The sequence below is a fragment of the Anoplophora glabripennis genome, unplaced genomic scaffold (assembly GCF_000390285.2).
Source record: "Anoplophora glabripennis isolate ALB-LARVAE unplaced genomic scaffold, Agla_2.0 scaffold329, whole genome shotgun sequence".
Taxonomy (NCBI): Eukaryota; Metazoa; Arthropoda; class Insecta; order Coleoptera; family Cerambycidae; genus Anoplophora; species Anoplophora glabripennis.
The window spans coordinates 144,085-161,817 of record NW_019416941.1 but is presented as its reverse complement, the minus strand read 5'-3'; the positions used below and the strand labels follow the sequence as shown (position 1 = coordinate 161,817).

General features: G+C 29.6%; 1 protein-coding gene across 1 annotated transcript in view; it reads left to right on the top strand.

The window, feature by feature from the left end:
* The window catches only part of LOC108907768 (cilia- and flagella-associated protein 45), a 25,021-nt gene that overhangs the window by 532 nt on the left and 6,756 nt on the right, over positions 1-17,733 (top strand). The window contains exons 3-6 of the mRNA XM_018711561.1: positions 1,841-1,987; positions 8,520-8,672; positions 8,730-8,851; positions 11,206-11,455. Coding sequence (XP_018567077.1) covers positions 1,841-1,987; positions 8,520-8,672; positions 8,730-8,851; positions 11,206-11,455 — 672 coding nt within the window. The remainder of the gene's footprint in view (positions 1-1,840; positions 1,988-8,519; positions 8,673-8,729; positions 8,852-11,205; positions 11,456-17,733) is intronic.

The window sequence follows — 17,733 nt, the reverse complement described above, 5'->3', positions numbered from 1 at the left end:
TATATATTTAACGAATTGTCAACCATTTCAATATAAAAATGTACTATAACGCAGTTTATTTATAAAAAGTATAAGGTGTACTATAAATAATATTTACTTTCAAATATTTATTTCCAAAAAAATAGTGTGCTTGTTTAATTAAGGTGTAAATCCGATGCAAATACATAATATGCTACACCTACATTTCTCTCGGACCCCAGTGTACTTGAAAAAGTTTATTATCATCTGCTAAAGTGCTAATATGTTAAGTAAAAAGATACATGATCTCGAACAAGAAGCAAAAAAAGTTGACTATAACAATGTCTCAGGAATATAATTCTCAATTTTATTTTTTTTGCCAAAAAATAAATTCCTTGTTAAAAATTAGTTAGCAGTAGTTCTTTAAAGGCAACAAAGTTCAATTTTCGAGGGACGACTGTATAGGGACATCATGTGAAAATGTTAGATTAGCCTGCAATTTCGTAGTCATGATATCGGAAAAGAACACATTTCACATATACGGGGTCTGTTCAGAAAATAACTGAACTTTTTTAATTATGCGCTACTGGAGATATTTAGTGATATGCAGTGGGCAGCATTGCATTTCGCACAACCTCTTCTATAACGACACATGTTCTTGTATTGTTGATGTATTATTTAATTTGCGTGATATTGTTATTTGCTTAACTGTTAGAGATGATTTTTGAAATGTGCGATTTACTGGAACAACGATGCAAGGTAAAATTTTGCGTGAAACTGGGGAAAGCTCTCATGGAATCGTTTCAACTTTTGAAAAAAGCTTATGGAGATAACGCTTTTGGTCATACGCAATGTTACGAATGGTTTTCACAATGTAAAAGTGGTCATCAGTCAATTGAAGATAATCCTGGACAAGGAAGGCTTTCGACTTCAACTGATGATGACTCCCACGTTTAGAAAGATCAAAGATCTGGTGCATGCAAATCGCCGATTGACTGTTAGGGAAATTGCAGAAGAGGTTAGCATCGCAGTTGAGTCATGCCATGAAATTTTGACTGAAAAATTGAACATGCATCTATTTGCAACAAAATTTGTTCCTCGTTTGATGACCGAACAACAGAAAGAAAATCGTGTGGGTGGACGTTTGCCGACAACTCCTTGAATAATCTAATAGCAGTGAAATATTCATTTAAAAGATCATAACGGGAGGCCAAAGTTGGGTTTACGGCTGCGACATCATTGACACAAAAGTTTAATTATTACGACGACTCATGATATTTACGCCATGACAATGCACCCGCACACTCAGCTTTGTCAGTTTGTCAATTTTGTGCCAAAAATCAGATTACTGTCCTTTTTCACACTTCTTACTCGCCAGACCTGGCTCCTTGCGATTTTTTCTTACTTCAGAAATTAAAGTCAGTACTGAGTGGACGCTGTTTTCAAACTATTATTGATGACATCAAAGTAAATGGAAACACCGCTGGGAAAAATCTGTTAATATGGGAGAGGAGTACTTTGAAAAAGACAAGGACCAACAATGTATAAAATTTATAATAAAACTTAAAAAAATATAGTTCGGTTATTTTCTGAATTGACCTAGGTTATTGTTGCAGTTTTGCTACTAAACAGTTAGTAAGCAAAACATGTTTTTTCGTTTCTGAGATTTTGCCAGATTTTTTTTAACCTTGTAACTACTACAATGTTTAATATTGGATCAGCCAGATAAGCCAGTCTTACAATATTTTTGATGCTAAGTCTTCATCTAAATCTTGTTATATTTGCTAAAAGTCACTCTGTATAATAATTACTACCTACATGATTGATTCCAATTGTTTTATGACAATCAATTAATCTGGTTTTATTAGATTGTATTTCTTAGGTTGTTACTGTCCAGGATAGGATGACGATGCTGGAGGAAGCTGAAAGGCAGAAAAATAAACTGGCAATGGAAAGTGCGCTAAGGAAAGAAAATTTATTAAAAGCTCAAAAGCCTCAAATGGCTGTGCCAGGAAGCAAATTGGAAACGGTAATATTTTCTTAATCTCATTTAAAATATGTATATAAGTATAAAAATTATTTAAACAAATAAAAGATGATCAATGGAAATTATGGTAGATACCTATAGGGTAATATGAATAAAATGGATGTAATCCTTTTACTATAGAAAATTAAAAGATGATACTTCTAAGGAATCTATGGAAAGTGTTTATTGTTTGCTTCTTCTGGGAAGTAAATGCTCAAAGTAATATGAATAAAACCATCCTCCTCCTATTATTCCTCACATGAATTAAATGCTTCAACATTTTGGAGGTACATTCATGTGATATGACTGTCACTTATTGCAATTTATGGCAGCTTTTAAGAAAGGGAAATAAAATATAAAGAATGAAAGGAGGAAAATCTAGAACAACGAAAATGTGGAATGGATATAGGTAATCTTTTTTTTTTAAGGAGATAGCAAAGCGAGTTGAGGTGGAGCGTCAAGCTCACTACAAAAGATAAAAGTGTTTTAAGGTATGTTGGACTCAAGAAAATGCGAATATCTAGATAGTTATAGATTTTTTTATTTAATACTCGGCGTTTGAAATTTTTGCTCACTGAGTATTACGAAAGTTAAACGAGGTTTATCCAGTTATGAATTGCTAAATTCTGATGATGACATTTTATTCGATTATTTGGTGCATTGTTTGGATACCAAGGTGCTGGACTAAAAATTTTAAATGTGCATTTGAAATAAATTTGAAATAATATACCTATAGCGGTTTTATACAGGGATGGCCAGAAGTACGGAATAAAATTCATATCTTTTGAATGAGTAAATTTTTTTTAAAACGCCGAAACACGTTAACTGATTTTGATTTTTTCCCATCTTTCGGTTATATAATAATTAATTTTTCTTCAACCCCCTGACCCCTAGCTACCCCTACTTTTTTTTTCAAATGGAAACATAAGGCATGAGGGCTCGTTGATAAGCTTATAGAAAACTGAATCCAGCCATACCAAATAAACAAGTTTTATTTTTTCAATAGCAAGTTTTTTTTTTTTTCATTTAGAAATTGAAACAACTAGATAATTTGCAAAAATAAACTCAATGTCGCAAATGCTCAAAATGTCCTCCATTCACTATTTGGCATTCTCCAAGACGATAGTAAAAGCTGTCCACAGCATTCTGAATGACTTCAGCTGGTAAATTATGCATCTCCGCCCTAATCTTGTTCTTCAAATTCTCAATATTATCCGGTCTGTCCTGGTAGCCACTTACTTTCAAATATCCCCAAAGAAAATAATCCAGGGGTGTTAAGTCGGTGCATCTTGGCGGCCATTCAACTGTACCCCGTCTACCAATCCAGCGATTTGGAAACATTTCATCTAAGTATCTTCGAACATCAATACCAAATTGTGGGGGAACTTTTTGAAACCAAATTCTTTCATTCGGTATATCTGGATCAATTTCATGAGGGAAAATCACAGCTAGAGCAGATATCAGGTTAAATGTTAGGAAATCCAGGTAGCGTGCGGCAGTAAGATTTTCTTCAAAAAAGAATGGGCCCAAGATTCTGTTGTTGATGATATCTGCCCATACATTAACTTTCTGTATGCGATTCGCATGTCCAGTGTGGATTTTCTTGGGACCAAAAGCGATAGTTGTGCCTGTCCATTTAAATAAAACGTAGCTTCATCCGAAAAAAGTACGTCTCGTTGAAAACCATTATTGTCGTCACACCGTCTCATCATTTCCTCACAAAATTGTAATCGCCTCTCATAATCGTCTTCCAAAAGCTCTTGGACAAGACATACCTTATAGGGGTGGTATTTCTCTTGTTTCAGAAACATTCGAATTGCAGTTCGAGAAGCATCGTGATTGCGGGCCAATGAAACAGTTGAAGTATGAGGATTTTCAACAAGTTCTAATACAATGTCTAATTTATTTTCTTCGTTCAAAGCACGTGCCCGTCCAGTTTTGGGAAAAGTCTGTACTGTACCGTGTTCCTCAAATTTGTGAAATATTTTACTAACTGTCCATTGCGAGATTTGGTTTTCGGGATATTTCGCATTAAATAAATCGCGCACTTCAGCCTGACTTCTTACTTTGTCTCCACATCCAAGCAATATCAAGATTTCGATGCGTTGCCTTTCCGACAATACCATTGCAATTTAGTAAATAACTTGATTTTGACACAATAGTAACGTTTCAAACTCCAATTTACAACTAAAGCGAAAAATTAACCAGAAAGCCTGGCAAGTAAGTGGTACCAAAAAAACGCAACATAAAAAATATATCTTTTTTGCGTTAGCAGTGATAGGTACAATTTTAAATTCTTTATTTTATTCTGTGCAAATTCGTGGAGGATAACACTGAAGATAATTAAATTTTATTTCACTTGTTAAGTAGGTATTTTATACAACCCTAAAAACCTTGCTACTGAAATAATAAAACTTGTTTATTTGGTATGGCTGGATTCGGTTTTCTATAAGCTTTTCAACGAGCCCCCTAATGCCCTATGTTTCCTTTTGAAAAAAAAAGTAGGGGTAGCTGGGGGTTAGGGGGTTGAAGAAAAATTAATTATTATATAACCGAAAGATGGGAAAAAATCAAAATCAGTTAACGTGTTTCGGCGTTTTAAAAAAATTAACTCATTCAAAAGATATGAATTTTATTCCGAATTTCTGGCCATCCCTGTATTTATTAAGTCCCGGTACTTTGAGTCTCCGTTAAAGCTTGATCAGGTGATTAGACTGTACAGAAACTAATTTATTTTATAAAGTATAACCACAGTCTAATCGCTTGATTAGTTAATCAAACCTGAACCAAGATTCAATACTGTTTTCCCTCTACTAGGGCAACTTACCCAGACACTTAAGATGGTACGATTTTTATTACTCAAGAAAGGAAACTGAAAAACTTATGTCCTTAGGCAGAAATTAGTTATGTATAGTGACAGGTCCTTACAGGATATTATGGCTTGAGACGACACGTATGACAGAGAATACAGACTACAGAATACAGAGATAAGGCAACATAAACAGCTTATCATATCCTGTGCGAGTGTGAAGCATTAGACCACAGTCTCAGCGTAGAGTGTGGAAATAGTATTTCCTCACTCAAGGGCCTCAGTCAGGTTTTTATGGACAACCAAGTTTGGATCGAGAAAAATATCACTTCATAATAAAGCTGCGCAAATTAGTTTAAGCGGTCAGGGTACTTGAATGAGTACTAGATTGAAAATAAGAGATTCAGTACAATAACACACATTAATGAGGTACTTCTATGGGCCTAAACTATATATATTTGTGTATAGGAAATTAAACAATTTTAGAACTGGTTGTCGTTGTCGGTATTTGATTTTTCTAGGGACATATTTCCTCTTCTTCAGAAGACTTTGTATTTGCTGGGTGCACTGGCTTAAGCGTTACGGTGCATGGTTTGAAGAAATTGGTATGTGATATTCCTGTTCTGATTGGTACGAATTACCAAATTCTAGGTAGTTCTATGTCTTCGTCGTAACTGAAGTTCCATAATCGTAGTGAGAGAGAAATTTGGAAACGAGTTATACGTAACAATTAAAAACGGAAAGTCTTAGGTCAGTAATTTAAAACCATGCACCAGAATGTAATGGACTAATCGACACATAAGTATAAATATCAGCCAAAAAACTAGATCTCCAGTTTACAGAGCTTCTTCTAACGAAAATAGCGATATGTCTCTCGAAATGTCAAGATTAAATAGACGACCTGGCAACCAGCCCGGAAATTTTTCATCCATTAACAACTTGCAATCTACGTGGAATAGTTTTGACCAATAGCAATTGTGTACCATAAGCTGATTGATGTTTGAGAAGTAGGAGCAATGGTTTCCCAGAAGTTAAGAAAATGCTTTAAAGTAAAGACATTTTATTATGGATTTTTCTTTTACCTCTACCGTTTATTAGTAGTATATACTTTTACTACCTAGTAGTAGTTTTATTCATAGTTACAACTAGTAGGTATTTAATTGTAGGGTGTAATATAATGCAATGTCAAAAATTAACTTGCTATAATTTAATATTTAGACTAGACGGTATCTGTTTTGGTTTGTGTGAATCGTATATCCACGGAGATTTGTGGCTTTTTGGCTTTCAAATATCACTAGAAATTAACATTTTTCTATGCGCATAAAAAAAAAGTGGGCTTAACTTTTGGCGGCACAATATGTCGAAAAATGTCATATTTTTCTTCCTATTTAATTATGTATCTTTTCAAGAGTTGATTTTAGACGAAAATGTAAGAGGAAAAAAAAGCGGGTTTTAAAAGTTCTTGGAAAGACGCTTCCTTTAAAAAAAGAACAGATCGTTTGGTCAATTAGTTACGTAGTTATAGCCGATCAAAGTTAACCGTCATTTACACTAAATGTACTGGGACATCCGGGCTAATTTTTCGAAAAATACCTTTGGTATTCCGAGTACTTACCAGGTCTTATATTACAATACTTTTCTTCGTTGGCAACCTACTTTAAAACATGTTTAAAGTTATTTATGCAAGCGAGAAATTCAAGAAAATCGTACGGGTGGTGGTGGTCGTGGACGAAGCAGAGAGCGCGGTCGCTTCGGCCTGCTCGAAACTGAATCGGCGAGTTCAAAACCGCAATGCGCTTAAAAATGTTTAATATCTCACCTCCTTTACTTATCAACTTTATTTTTCTATTTTTAAAGGTAAGTGCATAAACTTATATTCTGTTTATCAAAGATCAAAAACAAATTTATTTAAATATTCTGAAATTGTTTAAACAACAATTATTTTCAAAATATGACGAAAATTAGTAATATAATAAGTTAATATCTCATTTGCTTATATTTTAAACAATAAATAATATTTGAATTATACTTTAATCCCAAAAAAAAAATTAATATTAAATAAAGGATCTTTCTTTCATTTCAATATATTATTTCGTATTCGAAAAATACGACCTTGAAGAAATAGATACACATATACCTGTATACCGTCAGGAAAAGAATCTCTACAACCTGTATATACAGTGTTATTTTTTTAAAACCTGACAGGCCAACTTTTTTATTTGAAGTAATAGACTAATACTTCCAAATGCAAAGTTGTAGGAAATAACTTGATTAAGAAAAATTTACAAATAATTTTTTCCGGTGTTGCCATTTAAAAAATATCGTTTTAGTAGCTACTGCAGAAATCTGGCAACGCCGGAAAGGATTATTTGTATTTTTTTTCATTTTTTTTTAAAGAAGCTGCTTTAAAAAAATTGATTTGATTGAATATTCAAAAAGTTATTCTAATTGTTTATAAGTAAAAAAATCGTGTTTAAACAAGCGCCAGAGCTCTCCTAATTGACAGATTCGAATTTTTCAAAAAAGTTTGAAAGCTTGAGAGCCCTTTTATATGTGATTAAATTTTAGTATCTAATGGCCTTGGTTTCTGATGTGCAAAATTTTGAAAATTTGCAATTTTTTTTTAAATCTGAATTGCAAAATTATTATGCAAAATCTATAGAACCGATTTTGATGAAATTTAGTGTGAAGATTCTAGATAATATGAAGTTTTCTTGAGCCAAGTATAAAGGTCCTATACCCAATTTAAATCCCCCAAAAAATCCCTAAAATGTATTGTTTTTTAACCCCATATTTGCATTCGATTTGTAACTAGTCATGTTTTGTAAAAAATTTAATTACAAATAATTTTTTCCATTTTCGCCTAAAATCAACTCTTGAAAAGATACATTAATAATAATTGGAAGAAAAATTTGACATTTTTCGAATTTTTTTAACATATTGTACCGCCAAAAGTTAAGCCCACGTTTTTTTTTATGCGCATAGAAAAAAATTTTCATTTCTAGTGATATTTGAAAGCCAAAGAGCCAAAAATCTCCGTGGATATTCGATTCACCCAAATATGGCTTTTTGAAACAGATACCGTCTGGACTTATTTCTTAAAAGCCTGAAATACATTTTTTTAGGATACAAAGTATCATTTTTTTTCCAAAAATGTTATCTCTACCTTCAGAACAACTGAATATATTGAAAAGAATTTTCTCATTTAAATTCCAACTACTAGGCTGGCTCAATAATGACAGCATACCACTGGAAAACATGTTTTTTGTAATTTTTGATATCCAAAGATGTATTAAGACTCAATGTGTCACTTTTAATCGTACCATCTTTAGAAGAAAATGTTATTTTGTACTAAAACGGTAAAAATTATTAAAAATTATTTTCGTTCGTAATTGAATTTTCGTTTTAATTTTTTTCCGTGATGTCATTATTTTTGGGGAAAATTTGATCACCGTACTTCATATCTACTGGTTTGAGTAGAGAATTCATTAAATTACCTTGCAATTTTATTTATAGATATCAATATTTATTAATTTTGTTTATTTTCAAAAACCAGGACATCAAGAGCAAATGTTTATATAATAAAATATTTTTAAATTCAAATGGAAAACGTTTCTTTAGTTTTAACATATTTAGTTTTAATATGCTATTATGTTACATCAATTATAGGAGATTGACAGTTTTCGAACCAAACAGCCCTCTAAAATGTTTTAATATTATCATCAGGTTGAAACGGAGGTTGCCAGTAAAAATCTATATCTATTGAAAAGGTCCCAAGAGTTGATTATTGAGCAAGACGATCGGGTAAAAGCGGCCAATGGGGTTATATTGGCAGCCAAATGTCGTGCTATCCGTAATGCCCAAATTGCGGAAAAGAAGGTATCAGGATCGCTCTAAAGATGATGTCTATATCTAACCCTACACCAACATTTTCAGTTGATTGAAAAGCAGTTACAAGAGGAAAACAAGAGACTAGACATGATGATGGAGCAGCAAAGACAGAAGAAGATACTAGTCGAAGAGCAAAAGAGAGAGTTAGATAAGAAGAAAATGGAAAGGTGATTAAATTTATTGTTGAAAATAATCTTTTGAATATATTTAGGTAGGTAATGCTTGGCGAAATTTTAAAGGTGATTCTACGTCACAAACATAAACAATAGTAAAAAGATTGATATACATACTTAAACATGTGTCTGCAAGTGTTTCATTTACAAGGTACAATATGTTAAAGTTTCGAAGAAGAAATTACATATTTTCAATAAATTTAAAAAAAAACAGAACAACTGTAGCGATTTTATTCAAATCTTGTAAGCATATATAGGTAACTTTGGTTTTAATTTTACTAACTTACGTAAATGTCACAGTTTTCTTACATGCAGGGCATGCGAATGGACTATGCTTCAAAGGTTATCCTTGAGTGAGAATAAACCGCTTAAGATAAGTTTACCTTAATACAATTTTGACTCCTTAAAATAAATATTATTTGATTTTTTTTTTAATTAACTTAATCTCTTTAAAATATATTTCTTAAAATTTGGTATTGAGGTTTTTGGAGCAGGCGAATATCAATATGAACTTTATTTATGGTCGCTAAGAACATCTTCTGTGTATTTCGTTTTAGGCTAAAAAAATGTTTGTGCATAGATTCTGATAAAACAGATGTTTCTTCAAACATCACTTTATTTATGTTGAAAAATGTATACTTGTTGCTTGTCGCTAAATGCAGCGTTTGGGAGAAAAATGAATTTAATTTTTTTACTGTAGTAATTATTTTCAGAATCTTTCTAGTTTTCCTTTCGATAAGGGAGCTATTCACAATTTTTCATACTGTTTCCGTAGAAACTTTTTATTTAACCGTTTCTTCAACACTTTTCCTTTTACCGAACTTTTCACGTTCAATGTGAGTGAATATACATTTTTGTCTAAAACGATATATTCACAACAATTGAAATAACAAATTTTGCCAGAATCTCTTCTATTTTTCATCTCGTCAGAAACATTATAATTATAAATTGGCTTTCTCTTGATTTTTAAGACGTAGTTCATAGATAAAGTGCTTTTTTGTTTAGGCTTTTTTTTAAGTAGGTAAATGAAATATAGCCCTTTAAAGATGAATTGCAAGTATCATATTTTTTGCGATATCTAGAAAAATTTTCGGGATATATATTGTAGATATTTTGAACTTATTTACGCAGTGTTATTAAAATGTCGCGTAAGAGGCGGTTTTCAAGAGTTACTATAATAATTTCAATCCCTCTTCTACTTTTACCCGTTATAAAAAATGCTTCGATAATATTGATATCTAGACTACCAAGGAAATAAAGGTGTTCGAACCATTTTCGAGAACTTCAGATCTATATGTTAATTCGCGTTTATAAAATTTTTTCAGCTGCATGCTTAAAAATGGCACTACTTTTAAACAATGTTCGGAAACAAGTACCTTGGTTGCGTTAATGCTTGAAAATAGTTTAAATTTGTTTTTGAAATAGAAATAATTTCAGTATAATTTCAAGAAAATATTTGAAAATTAAAATATGTCTTACAATTAAATTTTGCGATAACACAACTACGCAAGTACTTGCTTTATGAAAATTATACAAAATGTGTGACAATTCAAAGTCTATGTGTACCATATTGATAAATTTATTATTAGGCTTAAATGACTTCTTGCAGGTAGAGTTGAAATTCTCGAAAAAAATTTGATTTATCGGAATTAAGCAAGAGTAGCATTTTTTATAATTTATAACAACCTCGTAAAATACCTAAGCAATTGCATCAGGCACATGTTTATATAATTTTTTTAAATTTGTATTGAAGAATTGATCATTAAATATTCGCCATTCAATTTTTTTTAGTTATCGCCAAGATTTAAATGCTATTTTTCGCACCCACAGTAACTCTACTCTACATTCAACCACAAACCTCCTAACACCATAACCATATAATCCGATAGTAGTTCGATTTAATCCCTCATCACGGGATATGTCAGGGCTCTATAAACAGAATATATTTAACCCTATAATCTCCCAACCTCCTAATTTGGATTCGGATTCAGCTACCCCGAAAACATGCTGTAGACATAGTCGAACCTCCAGACTCGAAAAACGGTTTTTTGTGTGTGGCTGTGGAATTTTTTCTTTTCTGTGCGTTTTACCACAATGCAAATTAAAAAAATAATAAATAAGCTCTTACACCACAGGGATCAGTAGAAAAATACATTTCTTAAAACAACCTCTAATTTGTCTAGGAGTATTTGTTTCGAACTGTAGTAAAACACCTAACCTAGCACAACTGCTGAGATATTTTTCATGTCACGATTATTTTGATACGACCATTGAGTCTCTTATTTCCGTTTTTCATTTTTTTAGTGAAATCATAGAGTTTTTTTCTAATACAATATTTTTAAATTTAGATATACAGTGGAAATCAAACAGCAAATAAAAGAAAATGAACTGAATCGTCTCATGGAAGCAGAAATAATTGAGGAGGAGAGTAAAATGTTAAATAAAGCGTTAATCCAGATGCAAAAGGAAGAGCAGCAGAAAGAATTGGCGAAGAAGGAATTGCAAGCTCAAATGCGTGAGGAGTTTAAGAAGGCGAATATCGATGTTGAAAATTATAAACTCCTCAAGCAGGAAGAGCAGAGGATTGCCGATATGAGAGTGCGTATTTCAAAATATTATTATTATTATTATTATTATTATTATTATTATTAAGAACTGCAGTAGGCTACTGTTTGTAATAGATTTATGTTTGCCTTTAAAAGGTCACATTCAGAAGTAGAAGTTGACAACGAAATCATCATATCATTGCATTAATTTAGGATAATAAATGGCACGTCTTTCGAACGTTTAGTATACAAGGTATCCGGAAAGATCATGTCAAAAATGAGTAGGTGTACAAAGGAGCTCTAAATAATTGTAATACTTCATAATTTTTTTTTCCTATCGGGCTTNATAGATAGATAGATAGATAGATAGATAGATAGATAGATAGATAGATAGATAGATAGATAGATAGATAGATAGATAGATAGATAGATAGATAGATAGATAGATAGATAGATAGATAGATAGATAGATAGATAGATAGATAGATAGATAGATAGATAGATAGATAGATAGATAGATAGATAGATAGATAGATAGATAGATAGATAGATAGATAGATAGATAGATAGATAGATAGATAGATAGATAGATAGATAGATAGATAGATAGATAGATAGATAGATAGATAGATAGATAGATAGATAGATAGATAGATAGATAGATAGATAGATAGATAGATAGATAGATAGATAGATAGATAGATAGATAGATAGATAGATAGATAGATAGATAGATAGATAGATAGATAGATAGATAGATAGATAGATAGATAGATAGATAGATAGATAGATAGATAGATAGATAGATAGATAGATAGATAGATAGATAGATAGATAGATAGATAGATAGATAGATAGATAGATAGATAGATAGATAGATAGATAGATAGATAGATAGATAGATAGATAGATAGATAGATAGATAGATAGATAGATAGATAGATAGATAGATAGATAGATAGATAGATAGATAGATAGATAGATAGATAGATAGATAGATAGATAGATAGATAGATAGATAGATAGATAGATAGATAGATAGATAGATAGATAGATAGATAGATAGATAGATAGATAGATAGATAGATAGATAGATAGATAGATAGATAGATAGATAGATAGATAGATAGATAGATAGATAGATAGATAGATAGATAGATAGATAGATAGATAGATAGATAGATAGATAGATAGATAGATAGATAGATAGATAGATAGATAGATAGATAGATAGATAGATAGATAGATAGATAGATAGATAGATAGATAGATAGATAGATAGATAGATAGATAGATAGATAGATAGATAGATAGATAGATAGATAGATAGATAGATAGATAGATAGATAGATAGATAGATAGATAGATAGATAGATAGATAGATAGATAGATAGATAGATAGATAGATAGATAGATAGATAGATAGATAGATAGATAGATAGATAGATAGATAGATAGATAGATAGATAGATAGATAGATAGATAGATAGATAGATAGATAGATAGATAGATAGATAGATAGATAGATAGATAGATAGATAGATAGATAGATAGATAGATAGATAGATAGATAGATAGATAGATAGATAGATAGATAGATAGATAGATAGATAGATAGATAGATAGATAGATAGATAGATAGATAGATAGATAGATAGATAGATAGATAGATAGATAGATAGATAGATAGATAGATAGATAGATAGATAGATAGATAGATAGATAGATAGATAGATAGATAGATAGATAGATAGATAGATAGATAGATAGATAGATAGATAGATAGATAGATAGATAGATAGATAGATAGATAGATAGATAGATAGATAGATAGATAGATAGATAGATAGATAGATAGATAGATAGATAGATAGATAGATAGATAGATAGATAGATAGATAGATAGATAGATAGATAGATAGATAGATAGATAGATAGATAGATAGATAGATAGATAGATAGATAGATAGATAGATAGATAGATAGATAGATAGATAGATAGATAGATAGATAGATAGATAGATAGATAGATAGATAGATAGATAGATAGATAGATAGATAGATAGATAGATAGATAGATAGATAGATAGATAGATAGATAGATAGATAGATAGATAGATAGATAGATAGATAGATAGATAGATAGATAGATAGATAGATAGATAGATAGATAGATAGATAGATAGATAGATAGATAGATAGATAGATAGATAGATAGATAGATAGATAGATAGATAGATAGATAGATAGATAGATAGATAGATAGATAGATAGATAGATAGATAGATAGATAGATAGATAGATAGATAGATAGATAGATAGATAGATAGATAGATAGATAGATAGATAGATAGATAGATAGATAGATAGATAGATAGATAGATAGATAGATAGATAGATAGATAGATAGATAGATAGATAGATAGATAGATAGATAGATAGATAGATAGATAGATAGATAGATAGATAGATAGATAGATAGATAGATAGATAGATAGATAGATAGATAGATAGATAGATAGATAGATAGATAGATAGATAGATAGATAGATAGATAGATAGATAGATAGATAGATAGATAGATAGATAGATAGATAGATAGATAGATAGATAGATAGATAGATAGATAGATAGATAGATAGATAGATAGATAGATAGATAGATAGATAGATAGATAGATAGATAGATAGATAGATAGATAGATAGATAGATAGATAGATAGATAGATAGATAGATAGATAGATAGATAGATAGATAGATAGATAGATAGATAGATAGATAGATAGATAGATAGATAGATAGATAGATAGATAGATAGATAGATAGATAGATAGATAGATAGATAGATAGATAGATAGATAGATAGATAGATAGATAGATAGATAGATAGATAGATAGATAGATAGATAGATAGATAGATAGATAGATAGATAGATAGATAGATAGATAGATAGATAGATAGATAGATAGATAGATAGATAGATAGATAGATAGATAGATAGATAGATAGATAGATAGATAGATAGATAGATAGATAGATAGATAGATAGATAGATAGATAGATAGATAGATAGATAGATAGATAGATAGATAGATAGATAGATAGATAGATAGATAGATAGATAGATAGATAGATAGATAGATAGATAGATAGATAGATAGATAGATAGATAGATAGATAGATAGATAGATAGATAGATAGATAGATAGATAGATAGATAGATAGATAGATAGATAGATAGATAGATAGATAGATAGATAGATAGATAGATAGATAGATAGATAGATAGATAGATAGATAGATAGATAGATAGATAGATAGATAGATAGATAGATAGATAGATAGATAGATAGATAGATAGATAGATAGATAGATAGATAGATAGATAGATAGATAGATAGATAGATAGATAGATAGATAGATAGATAGATAGATAGATAGATAGATAGATAGATAGATAGATAGATAGATAGATAGATAGATAGATAGATAGATAGATAGATAGATAGATAGATAGATAGATAGATAGATAGATAGATAGATAGATAGATAGATAGATAGATAGATAGATAGATAGATAGATAGATAGATAGATAGATAGATAGATAGATAGATAGATAGATAGATAGATAGATAGATAGATAGATAGATAGATAGATAGATAGATAGATAGATAGATAGATAGATAGATAGATAGATAGATAGATAGATAGATAGATAGATAGATAGATAGATAGATAGATAGATAGATAGATAGATAGATAGATAGATAGATAGATAGATAGATAGATAGATAGATAGATAGATAGATAGATAGATAGATAGATAGATAGATAGATAGATAGATAGATAGATAGATAGATAGATAGATAGATAGATAGATAGATAGATAGATAGATAGATAGATAGATAGATAGATAGATAGATAGATAGATAGATAGATAGATAGATAGATAGATAGATAGATAGATAGATAGATAGATAGATAGATAGATAGATAGATAGATAGATAGATAGATAGATAGATAGATAGATAGATAGATAGATAGATAGATAGATAGATAGATAGATAGATAGATAGATAGATAGATAGATAGATAGATAGATAGATAGATAGATAGATAGATAGATAGATAGATAGATAGATAGATAGATAGATAGATAGATAGATAGATAGATAGATAGATAGATAGATAGATAGATAGATAGATAGATAGATAGATAGATAGATAGATAGATAGATAGATAGATAGATAGATAGATAGATAGATAGATAGATAGATAGATAGATAGATAGATAGATAGATAGATAGATAGATAGATAGATAGATAGATAGATAGATAGATAGATAGATAGATAGATAGATAGATAGATAGATAGATAGATAGATAGATAGATAGATAGATAGATAGATAGATAGATAGATAGATAGATAGATAGATAGATAGATAGATAGATAGATAGATAGATAGATAGATAGATAGATAGATAGATAGATAGATAGATAGATAGATAGATAGATAGATAGATAGATAGATAGATAGATAGATAGATAGATAGATAGATAGATAGATAGATAGATAGATAGATAGATAGATAGATAGATAGATAGATAGATAGATAGATAGATAGATAGATAGATAGATAGATAGATAGATAGATAGATAGATAGATAGATAGATAGATAGATAGATAGATAGATAGATAGATAGATAGATAGATAGATAGATAGATAGATAGATAGATAGATAGATAGATAGATAGATAGATAGATAGATAGATAGATAGATAGATAGATAGATAGATAGATAGATAGATAGATAGATAGATAGATAGATAGATAGATAGATAGATAGATAGATAGATAGATAGATAGATAGATAGATAGATAGATAGATAGATAGATAGATAGATAGATAGATAGATAGATAGATAGATAGATAGATAGATAGATAGATAGATAGATAGATAGATAGATAGATAGATAGATAGATAGATAGATAGATAGATAGATAGATAGATAGATAGATAGATAGATAGATAGATAGATAGATAGATAGATAGATAGATAGATAGATAGATAGATAGATAGATAGATAGATAGATAGATAGATAGATAGATAGATAGATAGATAGATAGATAGATAGATAGATAGATAGATAGATAGATAGATAGATAGATAGATAGATAGATAGATAGATAGATAGATAGATAGATAGATAGATAGATAGATAGATAGATAGATAGATAGATAGATAGATAGATAGATAGATAGATAGATAGATAGATAGATAGATAGATAGATAGATAGATAGATAGATAGATAGATAGATAGATAGATAGATAGATAGATAGATAGATAGATAGATAGATAGATAGATAGATAGATAGATAGATAGATAGATAGATAGATAGATAGATAGATAGATAGATAGATAGATAGATAGATAGATAGATAGATAGATAGATAGATAGATAGATAGATAGATAGATAGATAGATAGATAGATAGATAGATAGATAGATAGATAGATAGATAGATAGATAGATAGATAGATAGATAGATAGATAGATAGATAGATAGATAGATAGATAGATAGATAGATAGATAGATAGATAGATAGATAGATAGATAGATAGATAGATAGATAGATAGATAGATAGATAGATAGATAGATAGATAGATAGATAGATAGATAGATAGATAGATAGATAGATAGATAGATAGATAGATAGATAGATAGATAGATAGATAGATAGATAGATAGATAGATAGATAGATAGATAGATAGATAGATAGATAGATAGATAGATAGATAGATAGATAGATAGATAGATAGATAGATAGATAGATAGATAGATAGATAGATAGATAGATAGATAGATAGATAGATAGATAGATAGATAGATAGATAGATAGATAGATAGATAGATAGATAGATAGATAGATAGATAGATAGATAGATAGATAGATAGATAGATAGATAGATAGATAGATAGATAGATAGATAGATAGATAGATAGATAGATAGATAGATAGATAGATAGATAGATAGATAGATAGATAGATAGATAGATAGATAGATAGATAGATAGATAGATAGATAGATAGATAGATAGATAGATAGATAGATAGATAGATAGATAGATAGATAGATAGATAGATAGATAGATAGATAGATAGATAGATAGATAGATAGATAGATAGATAGATAGATAGATAGATAGATAGATAGATAGATAGATAGATAGATAGATAGATAGATAGATAGATAGATAGATAGATAGATAGATAGATAGATAGATAGATAGATAGATAGATAGATAG